Source organism: Salvelinus namaycush, chromosome 31 (genome assembly GCF_016432855.1).
Source record: "Salvelinus namaycush isolate Seneca chromosome 31, SaNama_1.0, whole genome shotgun sequence".
NCBI classification, from domain to species: Eukaryota; Metazoa; Chordata; class Actinopteri; order Salmoniformes; family Salmonidae; genus Salvelinus; species Salvelinus namaycush.
The window spans coordinates 91,372-118,846 of record NC_052337.1 but is presented as its reverse complement, the minus strand read 5'-3'; the positions used below and the strand labels follow the sequence as shown (position 1 = coordinate 118,846).

The 27,475-nt window shown below is 45.6% G+C and overlaps 1 protein-coding gene across 1 annotated transcript in view; it reads left to right on the top strand.

The window, feature by feature from the left end:
- Positions 1 to 27,475, top strand: part of LOC120026128 (netrin receptor DCC-like) — a 177,344-nt gene that overhangs the window by 77,586 nt on the left and 72,283 nt on the right. The window contains exons 6-7 of the mRNA XM_038970949.1: positions 9,072 to 9,121; positions 26,282 to 26,423. Of these exons, the coding sequence (XP_038826877.1) occupies positions 9,072 to 9,121; positions 26,282 to 26,423 (192 nt within the window). The remainder of the gene's footprint in view (positions 1 to 9,071; positions 9,122 to 26,281; positions 26,424 to 27,475) is intronic.

Here is a 27,475-nt window from a genome sequence, read left to right as displayed (position 1 = left end):
GATTGAAGAGGACCGGCCTCTTTATCAACCCTCTCCAGCTTGAAAGACTTACAATGCAGCTCATTAATGTTTTGCCTGTTGATCGCGATGTGTCAGCGACATAATGTGAAGAGAGGAGTGCAAACTGCAAATCGCACAGACAGACTTTTCACTTGGATTTGTCGTCATGTTCTGCTGAGAGCTTCAAAGAGCAGTGATCACTGGGAACAAGCGCTGTGATCTCTGAAAGTTTTTGATGTTTTTCGGTTCTGATGGGAACAAGCTTGTGTACAGGAAACGGTGGCGGTGGTAGTGTCAGGGTTGCCGTCATGGGAGGGCCTTAAGGGGCCTGGCTCGCACTAACGTACCTCCTTGCCCGTCCAAATAAAATATTGAAGTACTGATCATTTATTTGACCGAGACGCGCGCCGACAGAAAGACACATCAATCTCAGTTTAAGCATCCGAGAGAAACAGCACCTCCCTGTCTCAGTATGTGTAGACCATGTATCTGATGCTGTCTGGACAGTGAAACAGCACCTCTCTGTCTCAGTATGTGTAGACCATGTATCTGATGCTGTCTGGACAGTGAAACAGCACCTCTCTGTCTCAGTATGTGTAGACCATGTATCTGATGCTGTCTGGACAGTGAAACAGCACCTCTCTGTCTCAGTATGTGTAGACCATGTATCTGATGCTGTCTGGACAGTGAAACAGCACCTCTCTGTCTCAGTATGTGTAGACCATGTATCTGATGCTGTCTGGACAGTGAAACAGCACCTCTCTGTCTCAGTATGTGTAGACCATGTATCTGATGCTGTCTGGACAGTGAAACAGCACCTCTCTGTCTCATTATGTGTAGAACATGTATCTGATGCTGTGTGGACATTGAAACAGCACCTCTCTGTCTCAGTATGTGTAGACCATGTATCTGATGCTGTCTGGACCAAAGTAGTGTGGCATGTGATACTGTTTCTGCCCAGACAGCATCAGATACACGGGTACATGTAGAGGGGCTCTGTTTCTCTCGTTCGGATGCTTTTCTCAGGTGATATAGTTTCAGCAGAGAGGAAGAGGTAAAGCAAGAGGGCTCACTCCCACCAAAATCTGTCCAGTTCAAGCCCAATGCGTTTCTATGGGAATAATATGCAGACCTAAGCTTGTCGCCTGCCTTCCCGCCTTTGGGGACAAAGACTCCCGTTGTTAAGGCGGAGACATGAGCATCTCCTCGTTATATACAGATCTCTGGTTTCAGCCTCTTGTGACTAGGAAAGGAAAGATGGAGGCTTCACAGTGCCCCTGTTAGGATGCTGGGTTGACCTAAAGTACATCCATGACATTATTACTTCTGTCTCAAGCATTTACGTTCAAAACACTTCCCCAGGGAGCATGACTTAGCCACAGAGGATCATTAGCTTCTTTTGGAGAAAAAAAAAATTGCTGGTGATTGTTTCAAATCAAGTGTGTTTTTTTGGGGGGGGGGGGGAAGCACTGCATTTTGGGTTAGTTACGCGTGGAAAATAAGACTAGTTGACTGAGTTGCGGCTGTCAGTGAAAAGTGTCTAGAAAAAAAATCTGTGTCGAGATAAACGTGTCTTGAGTTATAATTTAAAACGTGGAGACAAGAAGAAGGGGGGAGGAGGGGAGTGGTGAAGATGTGGTGCGTCTCTCTACAGAATGCCTGCTAGCAATAGCTCAAGTCAGAACAGAGAGATAGGGAGGCAGACAGACAGGCGGAGAAGAGAGATACATGTGATTGAAAGAACCTGAATTTTAATCAGGATATTTTCTACTGTTTTTATTTTATCGGCTTTTAGGCCTTTATGTATTTTACTTAGTTGATGATGGAAGTTATAGAGATATCTGAGATACTGCTACATTGACCTGTAGATTATCTCTGAGTTGTAGACATGTAGATTATCTCTGAGTTATAGACCTGTAGATTATCTCTGAGTTATAGACCTGTAGATTATCTCTGAGTTACAGACCTGTAGATTATCTCTGAGTTATAGACCTGTAGATTATCTCTGAGTTATAGACCTGTAGATTATCTCTGAGTTATAGACCTGTAGATTATCTCTGAGTTATATACCTGTAGATTATCTCTGAGTTACAGACCTGTAGATTATCTCTGAGTTATAGACCTGTAGATTATCTCTGAGTTATGCTGCTACATTGGCCTATAGACTATCTCTGAGTTATAGACTTCCTGCTACATTGTCCTATAGACTATCTCTGAGTTATAGGTCTACTGCTACATTGGCCTATAGACTATCTCTGAGTTATAGGCCTGCTGCTACATTGGCCTATAGACTATCTCTGAGTTATAGGCTCTCATTTCTTTAGCCTCCAATGGATCACTGTGTATCAATGTGTCCGTATGGCAGAGACTAGTTAAATATTTATAATTTTACTTCAGATTTTTACGATTAACCATGTGACAAATGATTTTGAGAAACTAAAATGTAAACTGTTCCATGAAAATGTGCATCTGAAAAGAATCAGAACTGGCACACAGATCGGTAGAGATGGTAGAATAGATGGTAGGATAAATGGTAGAATAGATGGTAGGATAGATGGTAGGATTAATGGTAGGATAAATGGTAGGATAAATGGTAGGATAGATGGTAGAATGAATGGTAGGATAGATGGTAGGATAGATGGTAGGATAGGATAAATGGTAGAATAGATGGTAGGATAGATGGTAGGATAGGATAAATGGTAGGATAAATGGTAGGATGAATGGTAGGATAGATGGTAGGATAAATGGTAGAATTGATGGTAGGATAAATGGTAGGATAGATGGTAGGATAGGATAAATGGTAGGATAGATGGTAGGATAGATGGTAGGATAGATGGTAGGATAGATGGTAGGATAGGATAAATGGTAGGATAGATGGTAGGATAATTTGTAGGATAGGATAAATGGTAGGATAAATGGTAGAATAGATGGTAGGATAAATGGTAGGATAGATGGTAGGATAGATGGTAGGATAGATGGTAGGATAGATGGTAGGATAAATGGTAGGATAAATGGTAGGATAGGATAAATGGTAGGATAAATGGTATGATGAATGGTAGGATGAATGGTAGGATAGATGGTAGGATAAATGGTAGAATTGATGGTAGGATAGATGGTAGGATAAATGGTAGGATAAATGGTAGAATAGATGGTAGGATGATGGTAGGATGATGGTAGGATAGATGGTAGGATGATGGTAGGATAGATGGTAAGATAAATTGTAGGATAGATGGTAGGATAGATGGTAGGATAAATGGTAGGATGATGGTAGGATAGATGGTAGGATAGATGGTAGAATAAATGGTAGGATAAATGGTGGAATAAATGGTAGGATAGATGGTAGGATACATGGTAGGATAAATGGTAGGATGATGGTAGGATAAATGGTAGGATAGATGGTAGAATAAATGGTAGGATAAATGGTAGGATAAATGGTGGAATAAATGGTAGGATAGATGGTAGGATACATGGTAGGATAAATGGTAGGATAAATGGTAGGATAAATGGTAGGATAAATGGTAGGATAAATGGTAGGATAAATGGTAGGATAAATGGTAGGATAAATGGTAGGATAGATGGTAGGGTAAATGGTAGGGTAAATGGTAGGATAAATGGTAGGATAATGGGTAGGATAATGGGTAGGATAAATGGTAGGATAAATGGTAGGATAAATGGTAGGATAGATGGTAGGATAGATGGTAGGATAAATGGTAGGATAAATGGTAGGATAAATGGTAAGCTTCCGCATATTTGAAACTCACCAGCTGTCTACTGTATGTTCTTCACTATTACAACCATTTTTTTTTAAATGGGTGCGAGCACCTGAACACACAGGTGAAGAAACGGGCCTGCCTATGGGAATCAAAGGCCCGTCCAACTGATTGGTTCTGGTGCACTTCCACACCCAATATCTGAAAATCCTCAGCAGCACTCTGGCAAAGTCATTGGCACTCAATGAGCATACTGGTGGTTCCCAACTCCGGTCCTCAAGTACCCCCCCAACAGTATAAATACTTGAGAACCGGAGTTGGGAACCATTGTTTTACACAACTTACTTCTTGTCCAAATGAATCAGTTGAATCAGTCGAATCAGTTGAATCAGTCGAATCAGTCGAATCAGTTGAATCAGTTGAATCAGTTGAATCAGTCGAATCTGCTGAATCAGTCGAATCATTTGAATCATTTGAATCAGTTGAATCAGTTGAATCCACTGGGGGTCTATTCCTCCCTGCTTGGTGCCTATCAAGCTATAGAGCCTAGCCCACTCCTCTGTCCATCCCTCTCTCTCTCTCTCTGTCTCTCTGTCTCTCTGTCTCTCTCTCTCTGTCTGTCTCTCTCTCTCTCTCTCTCTCTCTCTCTCTCTCTCTCTCTCTCTCTCTCTCTCTCTCTCCCTCTGTCACTTTCAGTTCAAAGCAAGGTGCCAAACGGAGCCTTTGGGTCTTCTGTTCCTTTCAGCTCCTCCCATCCCCCCTCAGCTCCTCTTAGCCCCTCCCAACTCCGCTTAGCCCCCCCCCCCCCCCCCCCCCCCCCCCCCCAACCCCCCCCCCCCAACCCCCACCCCCCCCCCCCCCCCCCCCCCAACCCCCCCTAGCTCCTCCCAGCCCCTCGCAACTCCTCCCAGCTCCTTCCGGCCCCACCCTCCCAGTTTTCAATGCGTTGTGCGGTTGGAAATAAATAATTACCCCGGAATACCTCTGCATCACACAAAGACAAGGCGGTTAGAATAAAAAATCGCAAATCTGGACTCATCAGACCAAAGGACAGATTTCCACCAGTCTAATGTCTATTGCTCGTGTTTTGGCCAAAGCAAGTCTCTTCTTATTATTGGTGTCCTTTAGTAATGGTTTCTTTGCAGCAATTCAACCATGAAAGCCTGATTCACACAGTCTCCTCTGAACAGTTGATGTTGAGATGTGTCTGTTACTTGAACTCTGTGAAGCTTTTATTTGGGCTGCAATCTGAGGTGTAGTTAACTCTAATGAACTTATCCTCTGCAACAGAGGTAACTCTGGGTCTTCCTTTCCGGTGGCGGTCCTCATGAGAGCCAGTTTCATCATAGTGCTTGATGGTTTTTACGACTGCACTTGAAGAAACGTTCAACAATTTTGACTGACCTTCATGTCTTAAAATAATGATGGACTGTTGTTTCTCTTTGCTTATTTGAGCTGTTCTTGCCATAATATGGACTTGGTCTTTTACCAAATAGGGCTATCATCTGTATACCAACCCTCCCCTGTCACAACACTACTGAAATTCCACTAATAAAAAAAAAAAGAAATTCCACTAATTAACTTTTAATAAGGCACACCTGTTAATTGAAATGCATTCCAGGTGACTACCTCATAAAGCTTGTTGAGAGAATGACAATAGTGTGCAAAGCTTTCATCAAGGTGAAGGGAAGCTACTTTGAAGAATCTCAAATATAAAATATATTTTGATTTGTTTAACACTTTTTTTTGGTCACTATGTGTTAATTTATACTTTTAATGTCTTATTCTACAATGTAGAAAATAGTGTCACGTAGAGTAGGCCAGAAGGCTAAACTGGAAAACCTAACCTCTATCAAAATAAAAAGATGGCGGAACCGCAAAAGTTCTTCTGTGCAAAGGTGTTTATTTACAAGGTGATTCCGGAACAAAAACAACAGTACTGCCATCAAACGTCTACCTTATGGGACAGCTTAAAACAATGCTGCCCCATCCACAGCTCAATCCAAAATGCCTCCCCATGAACTGAAAGAGAGGCTCCTTTTGTAGGGCTAGCCCCTCCCCTCAGAACAATTAACACTAATTAATTAAGCAATTAACTATACAAACCTACATTTTCCATTAACTAAACATACTAAAGGATATACATTGCAACCCGTTTTTAAACAATACCACAACATAACATTTACAACATTACATCACTACTGACAATATCTTTCAATATGCCCATTTACATTAATGAGCCATTTGGGACAGGCACTATAAAGTCAGCCCAATCCCTTAGCTCGGGTCCTTTTCCAGCATACCCGGAAGCTACCGAGATGGAGAGAGAGAGGAACAGAACGAACAAACAAAGCGCTCATCCACAACATTGATAAGTATAATAAATATTGCATATCTTAAATATGAACACTGACAAGTGTGAAATGTATGTACTAAGACAGAAGTTAATTTGTGTGTCGACCCACATTGTTAACTTATCTTATAACGGAGCAGGGAGGAGTGATGAATGTGTGCGTTAAAGAACCAAATGCTGCCCGCGGCCAGTGACGGACTTCTACGTCACAATAGTAAAAATAAAGAAAAACACTTAAATGAGTCGGTGTGTCCAAACTTTTGACTGGTACTAAATATTATTATACTCCGGACTCGGACATTGCTCGTCCTAATATTTAAATATTATTTTACTTTTATATTTGAGTATTGTTGTGCATTGTTAGATACTACTGCACTGTTGGAGCTAGGAACACAAGCATTTCGCTACACCCACAATAACATCTGCTAGACATGTGTATGCGACCAATAACATTTGATTTGATTGATTTCCCTCTCAGCCCCTGCCATTCCTTTTCAGCCCATCCCAGCTCCTCTCAGCCCCTCCCAGCTCCCCCCAGCCCCACCCAGCTACTCCCAGCCCCACCCAGCTCCTCCCAGCCCCACCCAGCTCCTCTCAGCCCCTCCCAGCTCCTCTCAGCTCCTCCCAGCCCCACCCAGCTCCTCCCAGCTCCTCCCAGCCCCACCCAGCCCCTCCCAGCCCCTCCCAGCTCCTTTCAGCCCCTCCCATTCCTTACCAGCCCTTCCTAGCTCCTCCCAGCTCCTCCCAGCCCCACCCAGCTCCTCTCAGCCCCTCCCAGCTCCTTTCAGCCCCTCCCATTCCTTTCCAGCCCTTCCGAGCTCCTCCCAGCCCCACCCAGCTCCTCCCAGCCCCACCCAGCTCCTCTCAGCCCCATCCAGCTCCTCCCAGCCCCACCCGGCTCCTCCCAGCCCCACCCAGCTCCTCTCAGCCCCACCCAGCTCCTCCCAATCCATGTCCAGCCCTTCCTAGCTCCTTCCAGCCCCACCCAGCTCCTCCCAGCCCCTCCCAGCTCCTCTCAGCCCCATCCAGCTCCTCCCAGCCCCACCCGGCTCCTCCCAGCCCCACCCAGCTCCTCTCAGCCCCACCCAGCTCCTCCCAATCCATGTCCAGCCCTTCCTAGCTCCTTCCAGCCCCACCCAGCTCCTCCCAGCCCCTCCCAGCTCCTCTCAGCCCCACCCAGCTCCTCCCAACTCCTCTCAGCCCCTCCCAATCATTTTCCAGCCCTTCCTAGCTCCTCCCAGCCCCTCCCTACTCCTCTCAGCCCCTCCCAATCAATTTCCAGCCCTTCCTAGCTCCTCCTAGTCCCACCCAGCTCCTCCCAGCCCCTCCCAACTCCTCTCAGCCCCTCCCAATCCATTTCCAGCCCTTCCTAGCTCCTCCTAGTCCCACCCAGCCTCTCTCAACTCCTCTCAGCCCCTCCCAATCCATTTCCAGCCCTTCCTAGCTCCTCCCAGCCCCACCTAGCTCCTCCCAGCCCTCACAACTTTCTTATAGCTGCTGATTGTCTCCTCGTATTATCTTCAGTGCAGAGCTGAGAGGGTTAAGAGGGTTGAAGGAATGTATCTTCTGTCAGATCCCATTAACGGTGGCTCAATGTTTTAAATGAGCCCCAAGAGCTGAATTATATATCCCTGCTTAGTTAATGCTCCTTGTGCTGTCGTAATGAAACCACCGGGCCGGCCGACTGCAGCCACCGTCGCTTCTCTCTCTCTTTATTGCCGGCTGGCTTCTCCTTTCTCCCTCTGAGGTAATTAATTACTCCCCCCCCCCTCCCTCCCTCCCACACACCGCCAGTCCACACGCCGGTCACTCGACCACCACGGCTTTACGCCAAGCCTGTACTTCAGGCACACTGCCGACCAGGCTGGCGGGTCACTCAAGCACATGCCAATGTCACTACTACCAACCGGCCTCCTCCACTACCTGTGGACTGTGTGCTGCCAGAACCTGTAGAGCTGAAGGAGTTCAATAGTCTGCAAAACCTGGAATTATGGCATCTTTCATAGCTGTTTAAAATATAGTGGTCTCTTCCTCTGAGTGTATAGAATGTTGTCATTGATAGATGAGATATGTAGAAAGGGTCAGTCTTGTTATCTGTCATTCGTGTTACCTAATTAGGTCATTCTAAAAGGGGTCGTTTCCATCCTGCGTGCCCATTGGCCCGGGCTGGAGAGGCCCTGTCGTAGATAAGCCTGACGGAGTGTCTCTTTAATGTCACCATTTACTTTGTTCACTACATCTAAAAACTAGGAAGTCCATTCAAAGGAGACCAGATCACCGTATCCTCTGTTCTCAATAATCTAAGTCACTACATCTAAAACTAGGAAGTCCATTAAAGGAAGACAAGATTTTCTTCAGCCTACTGTAATTCAACCTATTTAGTTTCTAGACAGGAAATGTACTTCAATTACTTACTTAAATAGGTTTTGTGTCGATATTCTGAAGCGATATCTCGTCAAATGTAATTTGATAATTCAATGTTCAAATAACTAGTGTTAAGTCTGTGTGTTAAAGAGAGGAAGACGGATGTGTCTACAATCATTTAGAATCATTTGACTTGATCAGAATGGGACTGTAATAAATCTTGACTCTAGTACACATGCTGTACCTGTACGCTATAGCAGGGGTCCCCAAATTACAGTCAGTCGCGGGACGATTTGTTCTTGAGCAAATGGTCGGTGTGCCGGAACAAAATTATAAATAATTTGTACGCTACATATTGACCGCAAGAATGCTAAACGGATATAGAATTTGACAAAAAACGGAATAATTGATTACATTGGGATACGATCACATACAGGATGCCTCTATATTAATGCGTGGGAATACTTGGTAACAGATGTTTTTCTTAAAATGAAAATCACTTTTGAGCTGAGTTCCTGGTGATTTTACAGTCCCTCATGTCCAACAACAGATGTGTGTCGTGTGTCAGCTATTGTGGAACCCTGCTTTTAAATGTATGTATTTGTTTCATTCATTTATTTTATCATGTGTTATTTCATCCACAGTGCCAAGTGCTCCACCACAAAACATCTCCTTGGAAGTGGTCCTCTCAAGAGTGAGTACATGCATTTTGTGATTTAAAATATATAATACAGTGGGGCAAAAAAGTATTTAGTCAGCCACCAATTGTGCAAGTTCTCCCACTTAAAAAGATGAGAGCGGCCTGTAATTTTCATCATAGGTACACTTCAACTATGACAGACAAAATTAGAAAAAAAATTACAGAAAATCACATTGTAGGATCTTTAATGAATTTATTTGCAAATTATGGTGGAAAATAAGTATTTGGTCACCTACAAACAAGCACGATTTCTGGCTCTCACAGACCTGTAACTTCTTCTTTAAGAGGCTCCAATTGCACAATTGGTGGCTGACTAAATACTTTTTTGCCCCACTGTATGTGTAAATATATATGCTTTGGGCTATAAAACATCAATGCTATAAAGTTGTTTGATGAAATTTCCACACACCTCAGTCCGAGACCCAGAAAATATGTATTTTTATTGACTTGAATGTCTTGGCTTCACCTTCCAGCCATTTGGGTCTGTCTGTATGAACCTAAATGATTGATTATACACATTGCTCTAATCCAGAATGAGCTGCCTACCTTGCTGCAGACAGACGGACAGACGGACAGACGGACAGACGGACAGAGGGACAGAGGGACAGAGGGACAGAGGGACAGAGGGACAGAGGGACAGAGGGACATAAGGAGACAGACAGACAGACAGACAGACAGACAGACAGACAGACAGACAGACAGACAGACAGACAGACAGACAGACAGACAGACAGACAGACAGACAGACAGACAGACAGACAGACAGACAGACAGACAGACAGTGTGTTTTTACCAGAGTGGATCCCTGGAGTAGCAGAATAATTCAGAACAGCCAAAAGTTGTGTCTCAGAAAAACTGTTTGCAGTAGCTGGGGCCCCTACAGGCTTCGGTGACTGGGGCCCCTACAGGCTTCGGTGACTGGGGCCCCTACAGGCTTCAGTAGCTGGGGCCCCTACAGGCTTCGGTGACTGGGGCCCCTACAGGCTTCGGTGACTGGGGCCCCTACAGGCTTCAGTAGCTGGGGCTCCTACAGAAATCAGTGACTGGGGCCCCTGCTGGCTTCAGTAGCTGGGGCCCCTACAGGCTTCGGTGACTGGGGCCCCTACAGGCTTCAGTAGCTGGGGCTCCTACAGAAATCAGTGACTGGGGCCCCTGCTGGCTTCAGTGGCTGGGGCCCCTACAGGCTTCAGTAGCTGGGGCCCCTACAGGCTTCAGTGGCTGGGGCTCCTACAGGCTTCAGTGGCTGGGGACCATACAGGCTTGGTGTGGCTCCCGAGGAGGGCATAGTGCTTGAGAAAGTGGAAAAAGAGAGGAAATTCAAGCCTTGAAGAGCCTTGAACAGCACAAACAGATTTGGGACCAGAAAATATGTCCAAGCCTTGAAGTTCCAGCCTTGGATATATTCTACAAATCATTTGTATTGTCTCAGGTGTTTTCTGTTAACCTGAATGCTCATTTATTCCAACATTCATCCACATTTGCAGTAGAAACATTGAGAGAGAGAGAAGCTTCATTCAGAAGTCTAGATCTGACAGAACTATTCAGACTAGTTAGTCTACTGACAGTATTTTCAACAACAACAACAAAAAGAGCAGCAGTTGTCAGTGATATTTCTATCATATAAAGGAACTGTGATATCTAGCTGCCACGGCACCAGCTAGCCTAGACTAGATGAGTAAAGAGTCACCTTCTTTTTTTTTAAGTGTTTGACTCTTTAGAAGATAAAACCTTGGGGGATTTTTTTATGAGTAGGTCATGGCATCTCTCTAAAACCACTTCAGGTGGGAATTGAATCTACTGTAACACCTTGTGGTGGTGGAAGAATGGATTATATTGTCATTATTTAGAGTGACCTTCCCAATCTGGTCATGTATGACTAACGTTATAGTACATTATATGTCCCAATGGGGACTCTCTATTCATTTTATAGGTGTCTGGTCAAAAGTAGCAACGTACATAGGGAATAGGTTGCAATTTTAGGACACAGAAAACAGTAAAACACTGATCAATTTCAACAGGACAGACTGAGTGCTGTCTAAACAATATGCATTGGCATTTCATATCATTATTGACAATATTTCAAAACATAAGAGAATGAGAACTTGATGCTTTAATAGAAAGTCATTTCGGGAAGGTTTATGGTATTAAGAAAGTCTTATAGAGATAATGATGTGTGATAGAGATAATGTTGTGTGATAGAGTTAGCGATAATGATGTGTGATAGAGTTATAGAGATAATGATGTGTGATAGAGTTAGAGATAATGATGTGTGATAGAGTTAGAGATAATGCTGTGTGATAGTTATAGAGATAATGATGTGTGATAGTTATAGAGATAATGATGTGTGATAGAGTTATAGAGATAATGCTGTGTGATAGAGTTATAGAGATAATGATGTGTGATAGAGTTATAGAGATAATGCTGTGTGATAGAGATCATGGTGTGCGATAGAGTTATAGAGATAATGCTGTGTGATAGAGTTATAGAGATAATGCTGTGTGATAGAGTTAGAGATAATGATGTGTGATAGAGTTATCGAGATAATACTGTGTGATATAGTTAGAGATAATGCTGTGTGATATAGTTATAGAGAGCATGATGTGTGATAGAGTTAGAGATAATGATGTGTAATAGAGTTATAGAGATACTGATGTGTGATAGAGTTATAGAGATAATGATGTGTGATAGAGTTATAGAGATAATGCTGTGTGATAGAGCAATAGAGATAATGATGTGTGATAGAGTTATAGAGATAATGATGTGTGATAGTTATAGAGATAATGATGTGTGATAGTTATAGAGATAATGATGTGTGATAGAGTTATAGAGATAATGCTGTGTGATAGAGTTATAGAGATAATGATGTGTGATAGAGTTATAGAGATAATGCTGTGTGATAGAGATCATGGTGTGCGATAGAGTTATAGAGATAATGCTGTGTGATAGAGTTAGAGATAATGATGTGTGATAGAGTTATCGAGATAATACTGTGTGATATAGTTAGAGATAATGCTGTGTGATATAGTTATAGAGAGCATGATGTGTGATAGAGTTAGAGATAATGATGTGTAATAGAGTTATAGAGATACTGATGTGTGATAGAGTTATAGAGATAATGATGTGTGATAGAGTTATCGAGATAATGCTGGGTGATAGAGTTATAGAGATCATGATGTGTGATAGAGTTAGAGATAATGCTGTGTGATAGAGCTATAGAGATACTGATGTGTGATAGAGTTATAGAGATAATGATGTGTGATAGAATTATAGAGATAATGATGTGTGATAGAGTTAGAGATAATCATGTGTAATAGAGTTATAGAGATACTGATGTGTGATAGAGTTATAGAGATAATGATGTGTGATAGAGTTATCGAGATAATGCTGTGTGATAGAGTTATAGAGATCATGCTGTGCGATAGAGTTATAGAGATAATGCTGTGTGATAGAGTTACAGAGATCATGCTGTGTGATAGAATTATATAGATGATGTGTGATAGAGTTAGAGATAATGGTGTGTGATAGAGTTGTAGAGATAATGCTGTGTGATAGAGTTATATAGATAATGATGTGTGATAGAGTTAGAGATAATGATGTGTAATAGAGTTATAGAGATCATGCTGTGTGATAGCATTATATAGATAATGATGTGTGATAGAGTTCTAGAGATAATGCTGTGTGATAGAGTTCCATTCACTAAGTATATGGTTGGTTTTGGACAGCTAGGCTTAATGGTTTATACGTTGACAGTCAGAAACACATTACACTATTATAGAAAGTTGAATGACTTCCATACTGACCTCCTAACCCTTATTCTAACCCTAACCCTAACCATAAACACAATCATTACCCTAACCCTTATTCTAACCCTTACCCTAACCATAAACACAATCATTACCCTAACCCGTATTCTAACCCTAACCCTAACCATAAACACAATCATTACCCTAACCCGTATTCTAACCCTAACCATAAACACAATCATTACCCTAACCCATATTCTAACCCTTACCCTAACCCTAACCATAAACACAATCATTACCCTAACCCGTATTCTAACCCTAACCATAAACACAATCATTACCCTAACCCTTACACTAACCCTACAATCAAGCATTACCCTAAGCCTTACCCTTACCCTAAACTCAAGCATTACCCCAAACCTTACCCTAACCCCAAGCATTACCCTAACTCTAACCCTAAACCTTACCCTGATGGATCTAACTGGTTTATATCAAGACGGAGATAACTGGTTCATATCAGGATGGAGATAACTGGTTCATATCAGGATGGAGATAACTGGTTCATATCAGGATGGAGATAACTGGTTCATATCAGGACGGAGATAACTGGTTCATATCAGGACGGAGATAACTGGTTCATATCAGGACGGAGATAACTGGTTCATATCAGGACGGAGATAACTGGTTCATATCAGGGCGGAGATAACTGGTTCATATCAGGACGGAGATAACGGGTTCATATCAGGACGGAGATAACTGGTTCATATCAGGATGGATATATATATATGATTCATATCAGGACAGAGATAACTGGTTCATATCAGGACGGAGATACCTGGTTCATATGAGGACGGAGCTAACTGGTTCATATCAGGACAGAGATAATTGGTTCATATGAGGACGGAGATAACTGGTTCATATCAGGACGGAGATAACGGGTTCATATCAGGACGGAGATAACTGGTTCATATCAGGATGGATATATATATATGATTCATATCAGGACAGAGATAACTGGTTCATATCAGGACGGAGATACCTGGTTCATATCAGGGCGGAGATAACTGGTTCATATCAGGATGGATATATATATGGTTCATATCAGGATGGAGATAACTGGTTCATATGAGGACAGATATAACTGGTTCATATCAGGACAGAGATAATTGGTTCATATGAGGACGGAGATAGCGGGTTCATATGAGGACGGAGATAGCGGGTTCATATGAGGACGGAGATAACTGGTTCATATCAGGACGGAGATAACTGGATCATATCAGGACGGAAAGAACTGGTTCATATCAGGACGGAGATAACTGGTTCATATCAGGGTGGAGATAACTGGTCCATATCAGGTTGGAGATAACTGGTTCATATCAGGATGGATATATATATATGGTTCATATCAGGACGGAGATAACTGGTCCATATCAGGACGGAGATAACTGGTTCATATCAGGACGGAGATAACTGGTTCATATCAGGACGGAGATAGCTGGTTCATATCAGGACAGAGATAACTGGTTTATATCAGGACGGAGATAACTGGTTCATATCAGGGCGGAGATACCGCGTTCATACCAGGACGGAGATAACTGGTTCATATCAGGACAGAGATAACTGGTTCATATCAGGATGGAGATAACCGGTTCATATCAGGACGTATATAACTGATTCATATCTGGACAGAGATAACTGGTTCATATCAGGACGGAGATAACTGGTTCATATGAGGACGTAGATAACTGGTTCATATCAGGACTGAGATAACTGGTTCATATCAGGATGGAGATAACTGGTTCATATCAGGATGGAGATAACTGGTTCATATGAGGATGGAGATAACTGGTTCATATGAACAACAGAAATGAAAAAGCTGAAAAGCTGGAGAAGTTAGAGTGTATTGTTCAGGGACCAGGCTCAACAAATACTGCACCAGATGGAGGTACACACAATTCATCAGTCCAGTTGGAAGCACATTGCATACAGCAAAGTTTGTGGGACAAAGTTTTACAAACACTAGTTTTGTGTGATGCATGGCAACCCAAGGATCTTTAGTTACTGATACAGCAGTTTAGAAACAAACACAATGTGAAATACCTCAATAGAAGGCATCGTTCCAAGGTTGTTTGTTGTAAAGATGGAGAGAGGGAGAAAGAGAGAAAGAGAGAGAAAGGAGAAAGAGAGAAAGAGAGAGAAAGGAGAAAGAGATGGCACCATTCCAAGGCTGTGGTTGTAGAGAGAGAGAGAGCAAGAGAGACAGAGAGAGAGACAGAGAATGAGAGTGAGAGTGATAGTGAGGGAGAGATGGAGGGAGAGAGAGAGAGAGAGGGAGCGACAGAGCGAAGGAAGACGGAGGAGGGAGAGATGGCATCATTCCATCTGTTTGTTGTTCAAAGAGGCTTCTACACGTAACCCAAAAGAGTTCTACCTGGAACCAAAAAAGCTTTCTCCTATGGGGACAGCCGAAGAACCCTTTTGGAACCCTTTTTTCTATCTAACAGATATTACAGAGGTTGTTGCTTGTTGAAGCCTTTTTAGAATAAAGACTCTGATTCTGGCTGGCTAACTATGGGCTTCTTACATATACTACTGCACTACATTTGACTAGAGCCCTTCTATAGAGATCAGGCAGCCATCTCGGTATCAGTCTTGTGATTTTATCTTGTCCCTCTAGGTAGCTGGACAGCCCAGTAACATTAGAAATACATCTCATCAAACTCAGTGAGAACAGAACAGTGGTACAACAGTACAGAGCGAGAGAGAGAGAGAGAGAGAGAGCTGGAGCGAGAGAGAGAGAGAGAGAGAGAGAGAGAGAGAGAGAGAGAGAGAGAGAGAGAGAGAGAGAGAGAGAGAGAGCTGGAGCGAGAGAGAGCTGGATAGAGAGGGCGGGAGAGAGAGGGCGGGGGAGAGAGAGAGAGAGAGAGAGAGAGAGGGCGGGAGAGAGGGCGGGAGAGAGAGGGCGGGAGAGAGAGAGAGCTGGAGCGAGAGAGAGCTGGAGCGAGAGAGAGCTGGAGAGAGAGAGAGAGAGAGAGAGAGAGAGAGAGAGAGAGAGAGAGAGAGAGAGAGAGAGAGAGAGAGAGAGAGAGAGAGAGAGAGAGAGGGAGAGAGAGGGCGGGAGAGAGAGGGCGGGGGAGAGAGAGAGGGCGGGAGAGAGAGGGCGGGAGAGAGAGGGAGAGAGAGAGAGAGAGAGAGTCTCCACTCAGAGTCTAAGCCAACCCAACAGTGACAGTCAGGTCTGTGGGGATCGGGGTGGGTGGTGTGTGAGCGCGTGTAGCAGGGATGCAGTTGGCTGTCAAACATCTTTGTACCATGGTCGTCATTGTCAACAGAGTCCCAGTAGGTGGGAGTATTATTCCCCAAACTCTCAGCCTGTTACACCCCAGCCTGCCTGAGGATTTAACTGCTGTGTCTCAGCCTGTTACACCCCAGCCTGCCCGAGGATTTAACTGCTGTGTCTCAGCCTGTTACACCCCAGCCTGCCCGAGGATTTAACTGCTGTGTCTCAGCCTGTTACACCCCAGCCTGCCCTATGGGTCCTGAGCTCTATGGGTCCTGAGCTCTATGGGTCCTCATCTCTATGGGTCTTCATCTCTATGGGTCCTCATCTCTATGGGTCCTCATCTCTATGGGTCCTGAGCTCTATGGGTCCTGAGCTCTATGGGTCCTGAGCTCTATGGGTCCTGAGCTCTATGGGTCCTGAGCTCTATGGGTCCTCATCACTATGGGTCCTGAGCTCTATGGGTCCTGAGCTCTATGGGTCCTCATCTCTATGGATCCTGAGCTCTCTGGATCCTGAGCGCTATGGGTCCTGAGCTCTATGGGTCCTGAGCTCTATGGGTCCTGAGCTCTATGGGTCCTGAGCTCTATGGATCCTGAACTCTATGGGTCCTGAGCTCTATGGGTCCTGAGCTCTATGGGTCCTCATCTCTATGGGTCCTGAGCTCTATGGGTCCTCATCTCTATGGATCCTGAGCTCTATGGGTCCTGAGCTCTATGGGTCCTCATCTCTATGGGTCCTGAGCTCTATGGGTCCTCATCTCTATGGGTCCTCATCTCTATGGGTCCTGAGCTCTATGGATCCTGAGCTCTATGGATCCTGAGCTCTATGGGTCCTGAGCTCTATGGATCCTGAGCTCTATGGGTCCTGAGCTCTATGGGTCCTGAGCGCTCTGGGTCCTGAGCTCTATGGATCCTGAGCTCTATGGATCCTGAGCTCTATGGATCCTCATCTCTATGGATCCTCATCTCTATGGATCCTGAGCTCTATGGGTCCTCATCTCTATGGGTCCTCATCTCTATGGGTCCTGAGCTCTATGGGTCCTCATCTCTATGGATCCTGAGCTCTATGGGTCCTGAGCTCTATGGGTCCTGAGCTCTATGGGTCCTGAGCTCTATGGGTCCTCATCACTATGGGTCCTGAGCTCTATGGGTCCTGAGCTCTATGGGTCCTCATCACTATGGGTCCTGAGCTCTATGGGTCCTGAGCTCTATGGGTCCTGAGCTCTATGGATCCTGAGCTCTATGGGTCCTCATCTCTATGGGTCCTGAGCTCTATGGGTCCTCATCTCTATGGATCCTGAGCTCTATGGGTCCTGAGCTCTATGGGTCCTCATCTCTATGGGTCCTGAGCTCTATGGGTCCTCATCTCTATGGATCCTGAGCTCTATGGGTCCTGAGCTCTATGGGTCCTCATCTCTATGGGTCCTGAGCTCTATGGGTCCTCATCTCTATGGGTCCTCATCTCTATGGGTCCTGAGCTCTATGGATCCTGAGCTCTATGGATCCTGAGCTCTATGGGTCCTGAGCTCTATGGGTCCTCATCTCTATGGGTCCTGAGCTCTATGGGTCCTGAGCTCTATGGATCCTGAGCTCTATGGATCCTCATCTCTATGGATCCTGAGCTCTATGGGTCCTGAGCTCTATGGGTCCTGAGCGCTCTGGGTCCTGAGCTCTATGGGTCCTGAGCTCTATGGGTCCTCATCTCTATGGGTCCTGAGCTCTATGGATCCTGAGCTCTATGGATCCTCATCTCTATGGATCCTGAGCTCTATGGGTCCTCATCTCTATGGATCCTGAGCTCTATGGGTGCTGAGCTCTATGGGTCCTGAGCTCTATGGGTCCTCATCTCTATGGGTCCTGAGCTCTATGGATCCTGAGCTCTATGGATCCTCATCTCTATGGATCCTCATCTCTATGGGTCCTGAGCTCTATGGGTCCTGAGCTATATGGGTCCTCATCTCTATGGATCCTGAGCTCTATGGATCCTGAGCTCTATTGGTCCTCATCTCTATGGGTCCTGAGCTCAATGGGTCCTGAGCTCTATGTATCCTGAGCTCTTTAGATGTTTTGTGGATGTTGACTGTGTCCACATGGTTTGGTTTTCGGCACTGAAGCAGAGTGTGTATGTAAGAGGCCAAACAAACAACTAGGAATAAATCCTGAGACAAGATGAGCCCCTAACCCCTGTTACCGACCCCTGTTACCTACAGTAACCCTAACCCATGTTACCTACAGTAACCCTAACCCATGTTACCTACAGTAACCCTACCCCCTGTTACCTAACCCTAACCCCTGTTACCTACAGTAACTCTACCCCCTGTTACCTACAGTAACCCTAACCCCTGTTACCTACAGTAACCCTACCCCCTGTTACCTACAGTAACCCTACCCCCTGTTACCTACAGTAACCCTACCCCCTGTTACCTACAGTAACCCTAACCCCTGTTACCTACAGTAACCCTACCCCCTGTTACCTACAGTAACCCTAACCCCTGTTACCTACCCCCTGTTACCTACAGTAACCCTAACCCCTGTTACCTAGAGTAACCCTACCCCCTGTTACCTACAGTAACCCTAACCCCTGTTACCTAAAGTAACCCTAACCCCTGTTACCTACAGTAACTCTACCCCCTGTTACCTACAGTAACCCTACCCCCTGTTACCTACAGTAACCCTAACCCCTGTTACCTACAGTAACCCTACCCCCTGTTACCTACAGTAACCCTACCCCCTGTTACCTACAGTAACCCTAACCCCTGTTACCTACAGTAACCCTACCCCCTGTTACCTACAGTAACCCTAACCCCTGTTACATACAGTAACCCTACCCCCTGTTACCTACAGTAACCCTACCCCCTGTTACCTACAGTAACCCTACCCCCTGTTACCTACAGTAACCCTACCCCCTGTTACCTACAGTAACCCTAACCCCTGTTACCTACAGTAACTCTACCCCCTGTTACCTACAGTAACCCTACCCCCTGTTACCTACAGTAACCCTACCCCCTGTTACCTACAGTAACCCTAACCCCTGTTACCTACAGTAACCCTAACCCCTGTTACCTAACCCCTGTTACCTACAGTAACCCTACCCCCTGTTACCTAACCCTACCCCCTGTTACCTAACCCTACCCCCTGTTACCTACAGTAACCCTACCCCCTGTTACCTACAGTAACTCTACCCCCTGTTACCTACAGTAACCCTACCCCCTGTTACCTACAGTAACCCTACCCCCTGTTACCTACAGTAACCCTAACCCCTGTTACCTACAGTAACCCTAACCCCTGTTACCTAACCCTACCCCCTGTTACCTTACCCTACCCCCTGTTACCTAACCCTACCCCCTGTTACCTACAGTAACCCTACCCCCTGTTACCTACAGTAACCCTACCCCCTGTTACCTACAGTAACCCTAACCCCTGTTACCTACAGTAACCCTACCCCCTGTTACCTACAGTAACCCTACCCCCTGTTACCTAACCCCTGTTACCTACAGTAACCCTACCCCCTGTTACCTACAGTAACCCTACCCCCTGTTACCTACAGTAACCCTACCCCCTGTTACCTACAGTAACTACCCCCTGTTACCTACAGTAACCCTACCCCCTGTTACCTACAGTAACCCTACCCCCTGTTACCTACAGTAACCCTACCCCCTGTTACCTACAGTAACCCTACCCCCTGTTACCTACAGTAACCCTACCCCCTGTTACCTACAGTAACCCTAACCCCTGTTACCTACCCCCTGTTACCTACAGTAACTCTACCCCCTGTTACCTACAGTAACCCTACCCCCTGTTACCTACAGTAACCCTAACCCCTGTTACCTAACCCTAACCCCTGTTACCTACAGTAACCCTACCCCCTGTTACCTACAGTAACCCTAACCCCTGTTACCTAACCCTAACCCCTGTTACCTACAGTAACCCTACCCCCTGTTACCTACAGTAACCCTACCCCCTGTTACCTAACCCCTGTTACCTACAGTAACCCTACCCCCTGTTACCTACAGTAACCCTACCCCCTGTTACCTACAGTAACCCTAACCCCTGTTACCTAACCCTAACCCCTGTTACCTACAGTAACCCTACCCCCTGTTACCTACAGTAACCCTACCCCCTGTTACCTACAGTAACCCTACCCCCTGTTACCTACAGTAACCCTACCCCCTGTTACCTACAGTAACCCTACCCCCTGTTACCTACAGTAACCCTAACCCCTGTTACCTAACCCTAACCCCTGTTACCTACAGTAACCCTACCCCCTGTTACCTACAGTAACCCTACCCCCTGTTACCTACAGTAACCCTAACCCCTGTTACCTACAGTAACCCTACCCCCTGTTACCTACAGTAACCCTACCCCCTGTTACCTACAGTAACCCTACCCCCTGTTACCTAACCCCTGTTACCTACAGTAACCCTACCCCCTGTTACCTACAGTAACCCTACCCCCTGTTACCTACAGTAACCCTACCCCCTGTTACCTACAGTAACCCTAACCCCTGTTACCTACAGTAACCCTACCCCCTGTTACCTACAGTAACCCTACCCCCTGTTACCTACAGTAACCCTAACCCCTGTTACCTACAGTAACCCTAACCCCTGTTACCTACAGTAACCCTAACCCCTGTTACCTACAGTAACCCTACCCCCTGTTACCTACAGTAACTCTACCCCCTGTTACCTACAGTAACCCTACCCCCTGTTACCTACAGTAACCCTACCCCCTGTTACCTACAGTAACCCTAACCCCTGTTACCTACCCCCTGTTACCTACAGTAACCCTACCCCCTGTTACCTACAGTAACCCTACCCCCTGTTACCTACAGTAACCCTAACCCCTGTTACCTACCCCCTGTTACCTACAGTAACCCTAACCCCTGTTACCTACAGTAACCCTACCCCCTGTTACCTAACCCCTGTTACCTACAGTAACTCTACCCCCTGTTACCTACAGTAACCCTACCCCCTGTTACCTACAGTAACCCTACCCCCTGTTACCTACAGTAACCCTACCCCCTGTTACCTACAGTAACCCTAACCCCTGTTACCTACCCCCTGTTACCTACAGTAACCCTACCCCCTGTTACCTACAGTAACCCTAACCCCTGTTACCTACCCCCTGTTACCTACAGTAACCCTACCCCCTGTTACCTACAGTAACCCTAACCCCTGTTACCTACAGTAACCCTACCCCCTGTTACCTAACCCATGTTACCTACAGTAACCCTAACCCATGTTACCTACAGTAACTCTACCCCCTGTTACCTACAGTAACCCTACCCCCTGTTACCTACAGTAACCCTACCCCCTGTTACCTACAGTAACCCTACCCCCTGTTACCTACAGTAACCCTACCCCCTGTTACCTACAGTAACCCTACCCCCTGTTACCTACAGTAACCCTACCCCCTGTTACCTACAGTAACCCTACCCCCTGTTACCTACAGTAACCCTACCCCCTGTTACCTAACCCCTGTTACCTACAGTAACTCTACCCCCTGTTACCTACAGTAACCCTACCCCCTGTTACCTACAGTAACCCTAACTCCTGTTACCTAACCCTAACCCCTGTTACCTAACCCTAACCCCTGTTACCTAACCCTAACCCTACCCCCTGTTACCTACAGTAACCCTACCCCCTGTTACCTACAGTAACCCTAACCCCTGTTACCTACAGTAACCCTACCCCCTGTTACCTACAGTAACCCTAACTCCTGTTACCTAACCCTAACCCCTGTTACCTAACCCTAACCCCTGTTACCTAACCCTAACCCCTGTTACCTAACCCTAACCCTACCCCCTGTTACCTAACCCTAACCCCTGTTACCTAACCCTAACCCCTGTTACCTAACCCTAACCCCTGTTACCTACCCCTAACCCTAACCCCTTATACCTACCCCTAACCCCTGTTACCTAACCCCTGTTACCTAACCCTAACCCCTGTTACCTAACCCTAACCCCTGTTACCTAACCCCTGTTACCTAACCCTAACCCCTGTTACCTAACCTTAACCCCTGTTACCTACAGTAACCCTAACCCCTGTTACCTACAGTAACCCTAACTCCTGTTACCTACAGTAACCCTAACCCCTGTTACCTAACCCTAACCCCTGTTACCTAACCCTAACCCTAACCCCTGTTACCTAACCCTAACCCCTGTTACCTAACCCTAACCCCTGTTACCTAACCCTAACCCCTGTTACCTAACCCTAACCCCTGTTACCTAATCCTAACCCCTGTTACCTAACCCTAACCCCTGTTACCTAACCCTAACCCCTGTTACCTAACCCTAACCCCTGTTACCTAACCCTAACCCCTGTTACCTAACCCTAACCCCTATTACCTAACCCTAACCCCTATTACCTAACCCTAACCCCTATTACCTAACCCTAACCCCTATTACCTAACCCTAACCCCTATTACCTAACCCTTACCCCTATTACCTAACCCTAACCCCTATTACCTAACCCTAACCCCTATTACCTAACCCTAACCCCTATTACCTAACCCTAACCCCTATTACCTAACCCTAACCCTACCCCCTGTTACCTACCCCTAACCCCTGTTACCTAACCCTAACCCCTGTTACCTAACCCTAACCCTAACCTTAACCCCTGTTACCTAACCCTAACCCCTGTTACCTAACCCTACCCCCTGTTACCTAACCCTACCCCCTGTTACCTAACCCTACCCCCTGTTACCTACCCCTAACCCCTGTTACCTAACCCTAACCCCTGTTACCTAACCCTAACCCTACCCCCTGTTACCTTCCCCTACCCCCTGTTACCTACCCCTAACCCTAACCCCTGTTACCTAACCCTACCCCCTGTTACCTACCCCTAACCCTAACCCCTGTTACCTAACCTAAGGTCATTGTAATGTCAGGAGTGGATATATGGTATCAAACACATCAAACATATAGAAACCCCATGTTTGACTCCGTTCCATTGATTCCATTCCATCCATTATTATGAGCCTGTCCTCCTATAGCTCCAACCACCAGCCTCCACTGCAACATACATAGGTCAAATACTCTGTCTGTGTGACGTTTTATAAGAGGCCACGACTCGGTAAAAGCACTTTGCAAGGTTAACTAGATTTGAATATAAATAGTCATTAGGGAGGGTTTCCTCTGCAACCTGCACAGTACAGATAAATAAAGAGTGGCCACAAACCACACACACACACACACACACACACACACACACACACACACACTAACACACACTAACAGACACACTAACACTAACACACACACACACACACACACACACACACACACACACACACACACACAGACACACACACACACACACACACACACACACACACACACACACACACACACACACACACACACACACACACACACACACACACACACACATACACACACACTCTCACACTCACACACACACTCTCTCACACACACACACACACTCACACACTCACTCAGGTCTCAATTAATATGAAATACTGCCTGCATTGCAGTATTCACGTCATAGCTTGGTCTCTTTTCCAGTAGTAGCTTCCCATCATGAATGTATTGTGTCATACATGGAGTATAATATGCATGTACTGTGTATACATGTGTACATGACTAGAACTTTACTTTACTAATGGCTGCGACAGTCTCCCTGTGCCAATAGGGAATGGCTGTATATTGTATCCGTTCTGATTGGTGGAATAATTAGTGCTGTTACATCAAGGCCAAAATGGCAATGACTGTTTCTCTCTTAATTGGTGTGTGTGTGTGTGTGTGTGTGTGCGTGTGTGTGTGCCTCTTAATCACCACCATGCCACCATTCCAACCTCCAGAGCTGGAGCACAGAGCTACACACGCGCACACACACACACACACACACACACACACACACACACACACACACACACACACACACACACACACACACACACACACACAGCTCCAACGAGCCTCCCTTTACCGCAATCAAGCCTGTTGTAATCAATTAAGATGATTGTCTGAACAGGGGAACTGGTGCCAGTAAATGGTAATATATTCCTCTGTATCCATAAGGTTCCAATTGATTAATATTTAACATGATCAGGCTGATCTGAGAGGATGGGACTAGATTAATATTTAACATGATCAGACTGATCTGAGAGAGGATGGGACTAGATGAATATTTAACGTTATCAGACTGATCTGAGAGAGGATGGGACTAGATGAATATTTAACGTTATCAGACTGATCTGAGAGAGGATGGGACTAGATTAATATTTAACATTATCAGGCTGATCTGAGAGAGGATGGGACTAGATGAATATTTAACGTTATCAGACTGATCTGAGAGAGGATGGGACTAGATTAATATTTAACAGGATCAGGCTTATCTGAGAGAGGATGGGACTAGATGAATATTTAAAATGATCAGGCTGATCTGAGAGAGGATGGGACTAGATTAATATTTAACAGGATCAGGTTTATCTGAGAGAGGATGGGGCTAGATTAATATTTAACATTATCAGACTGATCTGAGAGAGGATGGGAGCTACAGTAGATATTTAAAAGGACGCTATATGCAAACAGTGGATTATTAATTTTTTCTCATATTTATGTTGTTTCAGTCGGAAGCCAATCCATGATCTGTCTGGTTAGACAAGCATATTGTTGACCATGTAAGGCTTCAGCTTCTCTCAGACTTAGTCTCTGGAGATCTTGTAGTCCTCAGGCTGAAATCCATTGTTTGCGTAGTGCATACAAACCCCATCTACATAGAGGACAGTTCAAAGTCTTCCATTATGTCCCTTTCCTTACTAGCAGCTCAGACTTTGCTCATAGCTACTTTATTGAGGAACATGTACCTACTATGCCTGTAACATGTGGTTATCCCACCTAGCTAGCCTAGCTAACCTAGCTAGCCTAGTTAACCTAGCTCACCTAGCTAACCTAGCTAACCTAGCTCACCTAGCTAACCTAGCTCACCTAGCTAGCCTAGCTAACCTAGCTAACCTAGCTAACCTAGCTAACCTAGCTAACCTAACTCACCTAGCTAGCCTAGCTCACCTAGCTAACCTAGCTAGCCTAGCTAGCCTAGCTCACCTTGCTTACCTAGCTCACCTAGCTAACCTAGCTAACTTTGCTAGCCTAGCTAACCTACGATGAATACACTAACTGTAAGTCGTTATGGATAAGAGCGTATGCGAAATGACAAAAATATCTAAAGACACTGAAGCAGCAAACTTTGTGAAAATTAATATTTGTCATTCTCAAAACGTTTTGGCCACGACTGTAGTGTCTTACAGTTTCACGTTTCAATGTTTTCAAAGTTAAATGCACACGATACAACAGGTGTAAAACAGTGGGGGGGGGGGGGGGGGGGGGGGGTACTGTAGTGGTTGTATATACAGGTCAGTGTCAGTACCTTGTTCAAAGTGCAGGGGTACTGTGGTGGTTGTATATACAGGTCAGTGTCAGTACCTTGTTCAAAGTGCAGGGGTACTGTAGTGGTTGTATATACAGGTCAGTGTCAGTACCTTGTTCAATGTGCAGGGGTACTGGAGTGGTTGTATATACAGGTCAGTACCTTATTCAATGTCCAGGGGTACTGTAGTGGTTGTAAATACAGGTCAGTGTTAGTACCTTATTCAATGTGCAGGGGTACTGGAGTGGTTGTATATACAGGTCAGTACCTTGTTCAATGTGCAGGGGTACTGTAGTGGTTGTAAATACAGGTCAGTGTTAGTACCTTATTCAATGTGCAGGGGTACTGGAGTGGTTGTATATACAGGTCAGTACCTTGTTCAATGTGCAGGGGTACTGGAGTGGTTGTATATACAGGTCAGTGTCAGTACCTTGTTCAATGTGCAGGGGTACTGGAGTGGTTGTATATACAGGTCAGTGTTAGTACCTTGTTCAATGTGCAGGATGGAGAACAGTCCCGAGTGGCTGGAATTTATGGCAATTTTTCGGGCATTTCTCAGACACCGCCTGGCGTCTTGGATGGCTGGCAGCCGTATACTGTATGTGGTGGGTATTAAATCAGGTGGGCATTTGGGTCTATTGGTAAGAGAGTGGCCTCAGCGAAAGCAAGATTGCTGGTTCAATTCCCTCAGGGATCAGGTATACGTAGTAAACATGTGTCCTCTCCTGACTGTGTTTCAGAGCATCAAGGTGAGCTGGCAGCCCCCTCCTCCCAACAGCCAGAACGGGTTCATCACCGGCTACAAACTCCGGTACCGGAAGACCGGTCGACGAGGAGACCAGGAGGCCATCGAACCTAACAACTTCTGGTACCTGTTCACAGGTGAGACTTCTGGTACCTGTTCACAGGTGAGACTTCTGGTACCTGTTCACAGGTGAGACTTCTGGTACCTGTTCGCAGGTGAGACTTCTGGTACCTGTTCGCAGGTGAGACTTCTGGTACCTGTTCACAGGTGAGACTTCTGGTACCTGTTCACAGGTGAGACTTCTGGTACCTCTTCACAGGTGAGACTTCTGGTACATGTGTACAGGTGAGACTGCTGGTACCTGTTCACAAGGGAGACTTCTGGTACCTGTTCACAAGTGAGACTTCTGGTACATGTTCACAGGTGAGACTTCTGGTACCTGTTCACATGTGAGACTTCTGGTACATGTGTACAGGTGAGAATTCTGGTAAACTCCCATTTTGTCTTGTCCATTCAGAGGGTGAATGGACAAGACAAAATGGGAGTTTCTTCCATTCTTCTCTGCAGATTCTCTCAAGCTCTGTCAGGTTGGATGGGGGCAATGCTGCACAGCTATTTTCAGGTCTCTCCAGAGATGTTTGATCGGGTTCAAGTCCGGGCTCTGGCTGGGCCACTCAAGGACATTCAGATACTTGTCCTAAAGCCAGTCCTGAGTTGTCTTGTCTGTGTGCTTAGGCTCATCTTCCTGTTGGAAGGTGAACTTTCACCCCAGTCTGAGGTCCTGAGCACTCTGGAACAGGTTATCATCAAGGATCTCTCTGTTCTTTGCTCCGTTCATCTTTGCCTCGATCCTGACTAGTCTCCCAGTCCCTGCCACTGAAAAACATCCCCACAGCATAATGCTGCCACCTCCATGCTTCACTGTAGGGATGGTGCCAGGTTTCCTCTAGATGTGACGCTTGGCATTCAGGCCAAAGAGATCAATCTTGGTTTCATCAGACCAGAGAATCTTGTTTCTCATGGACTGAGAATGTCTATGTGCCTTTTGGCAAACTCCAAGCAGGCTGTCTTGTGCCTTTTACTGAGGAGTGGTTTCCGTCTGGCCACTCTACCATAAAGGCCTGATTGGTGGAGTGCTGCAGAGATGATTGTCCTTCTGGAAGGTTCTCCCATCTCCAAAGAGGACCTC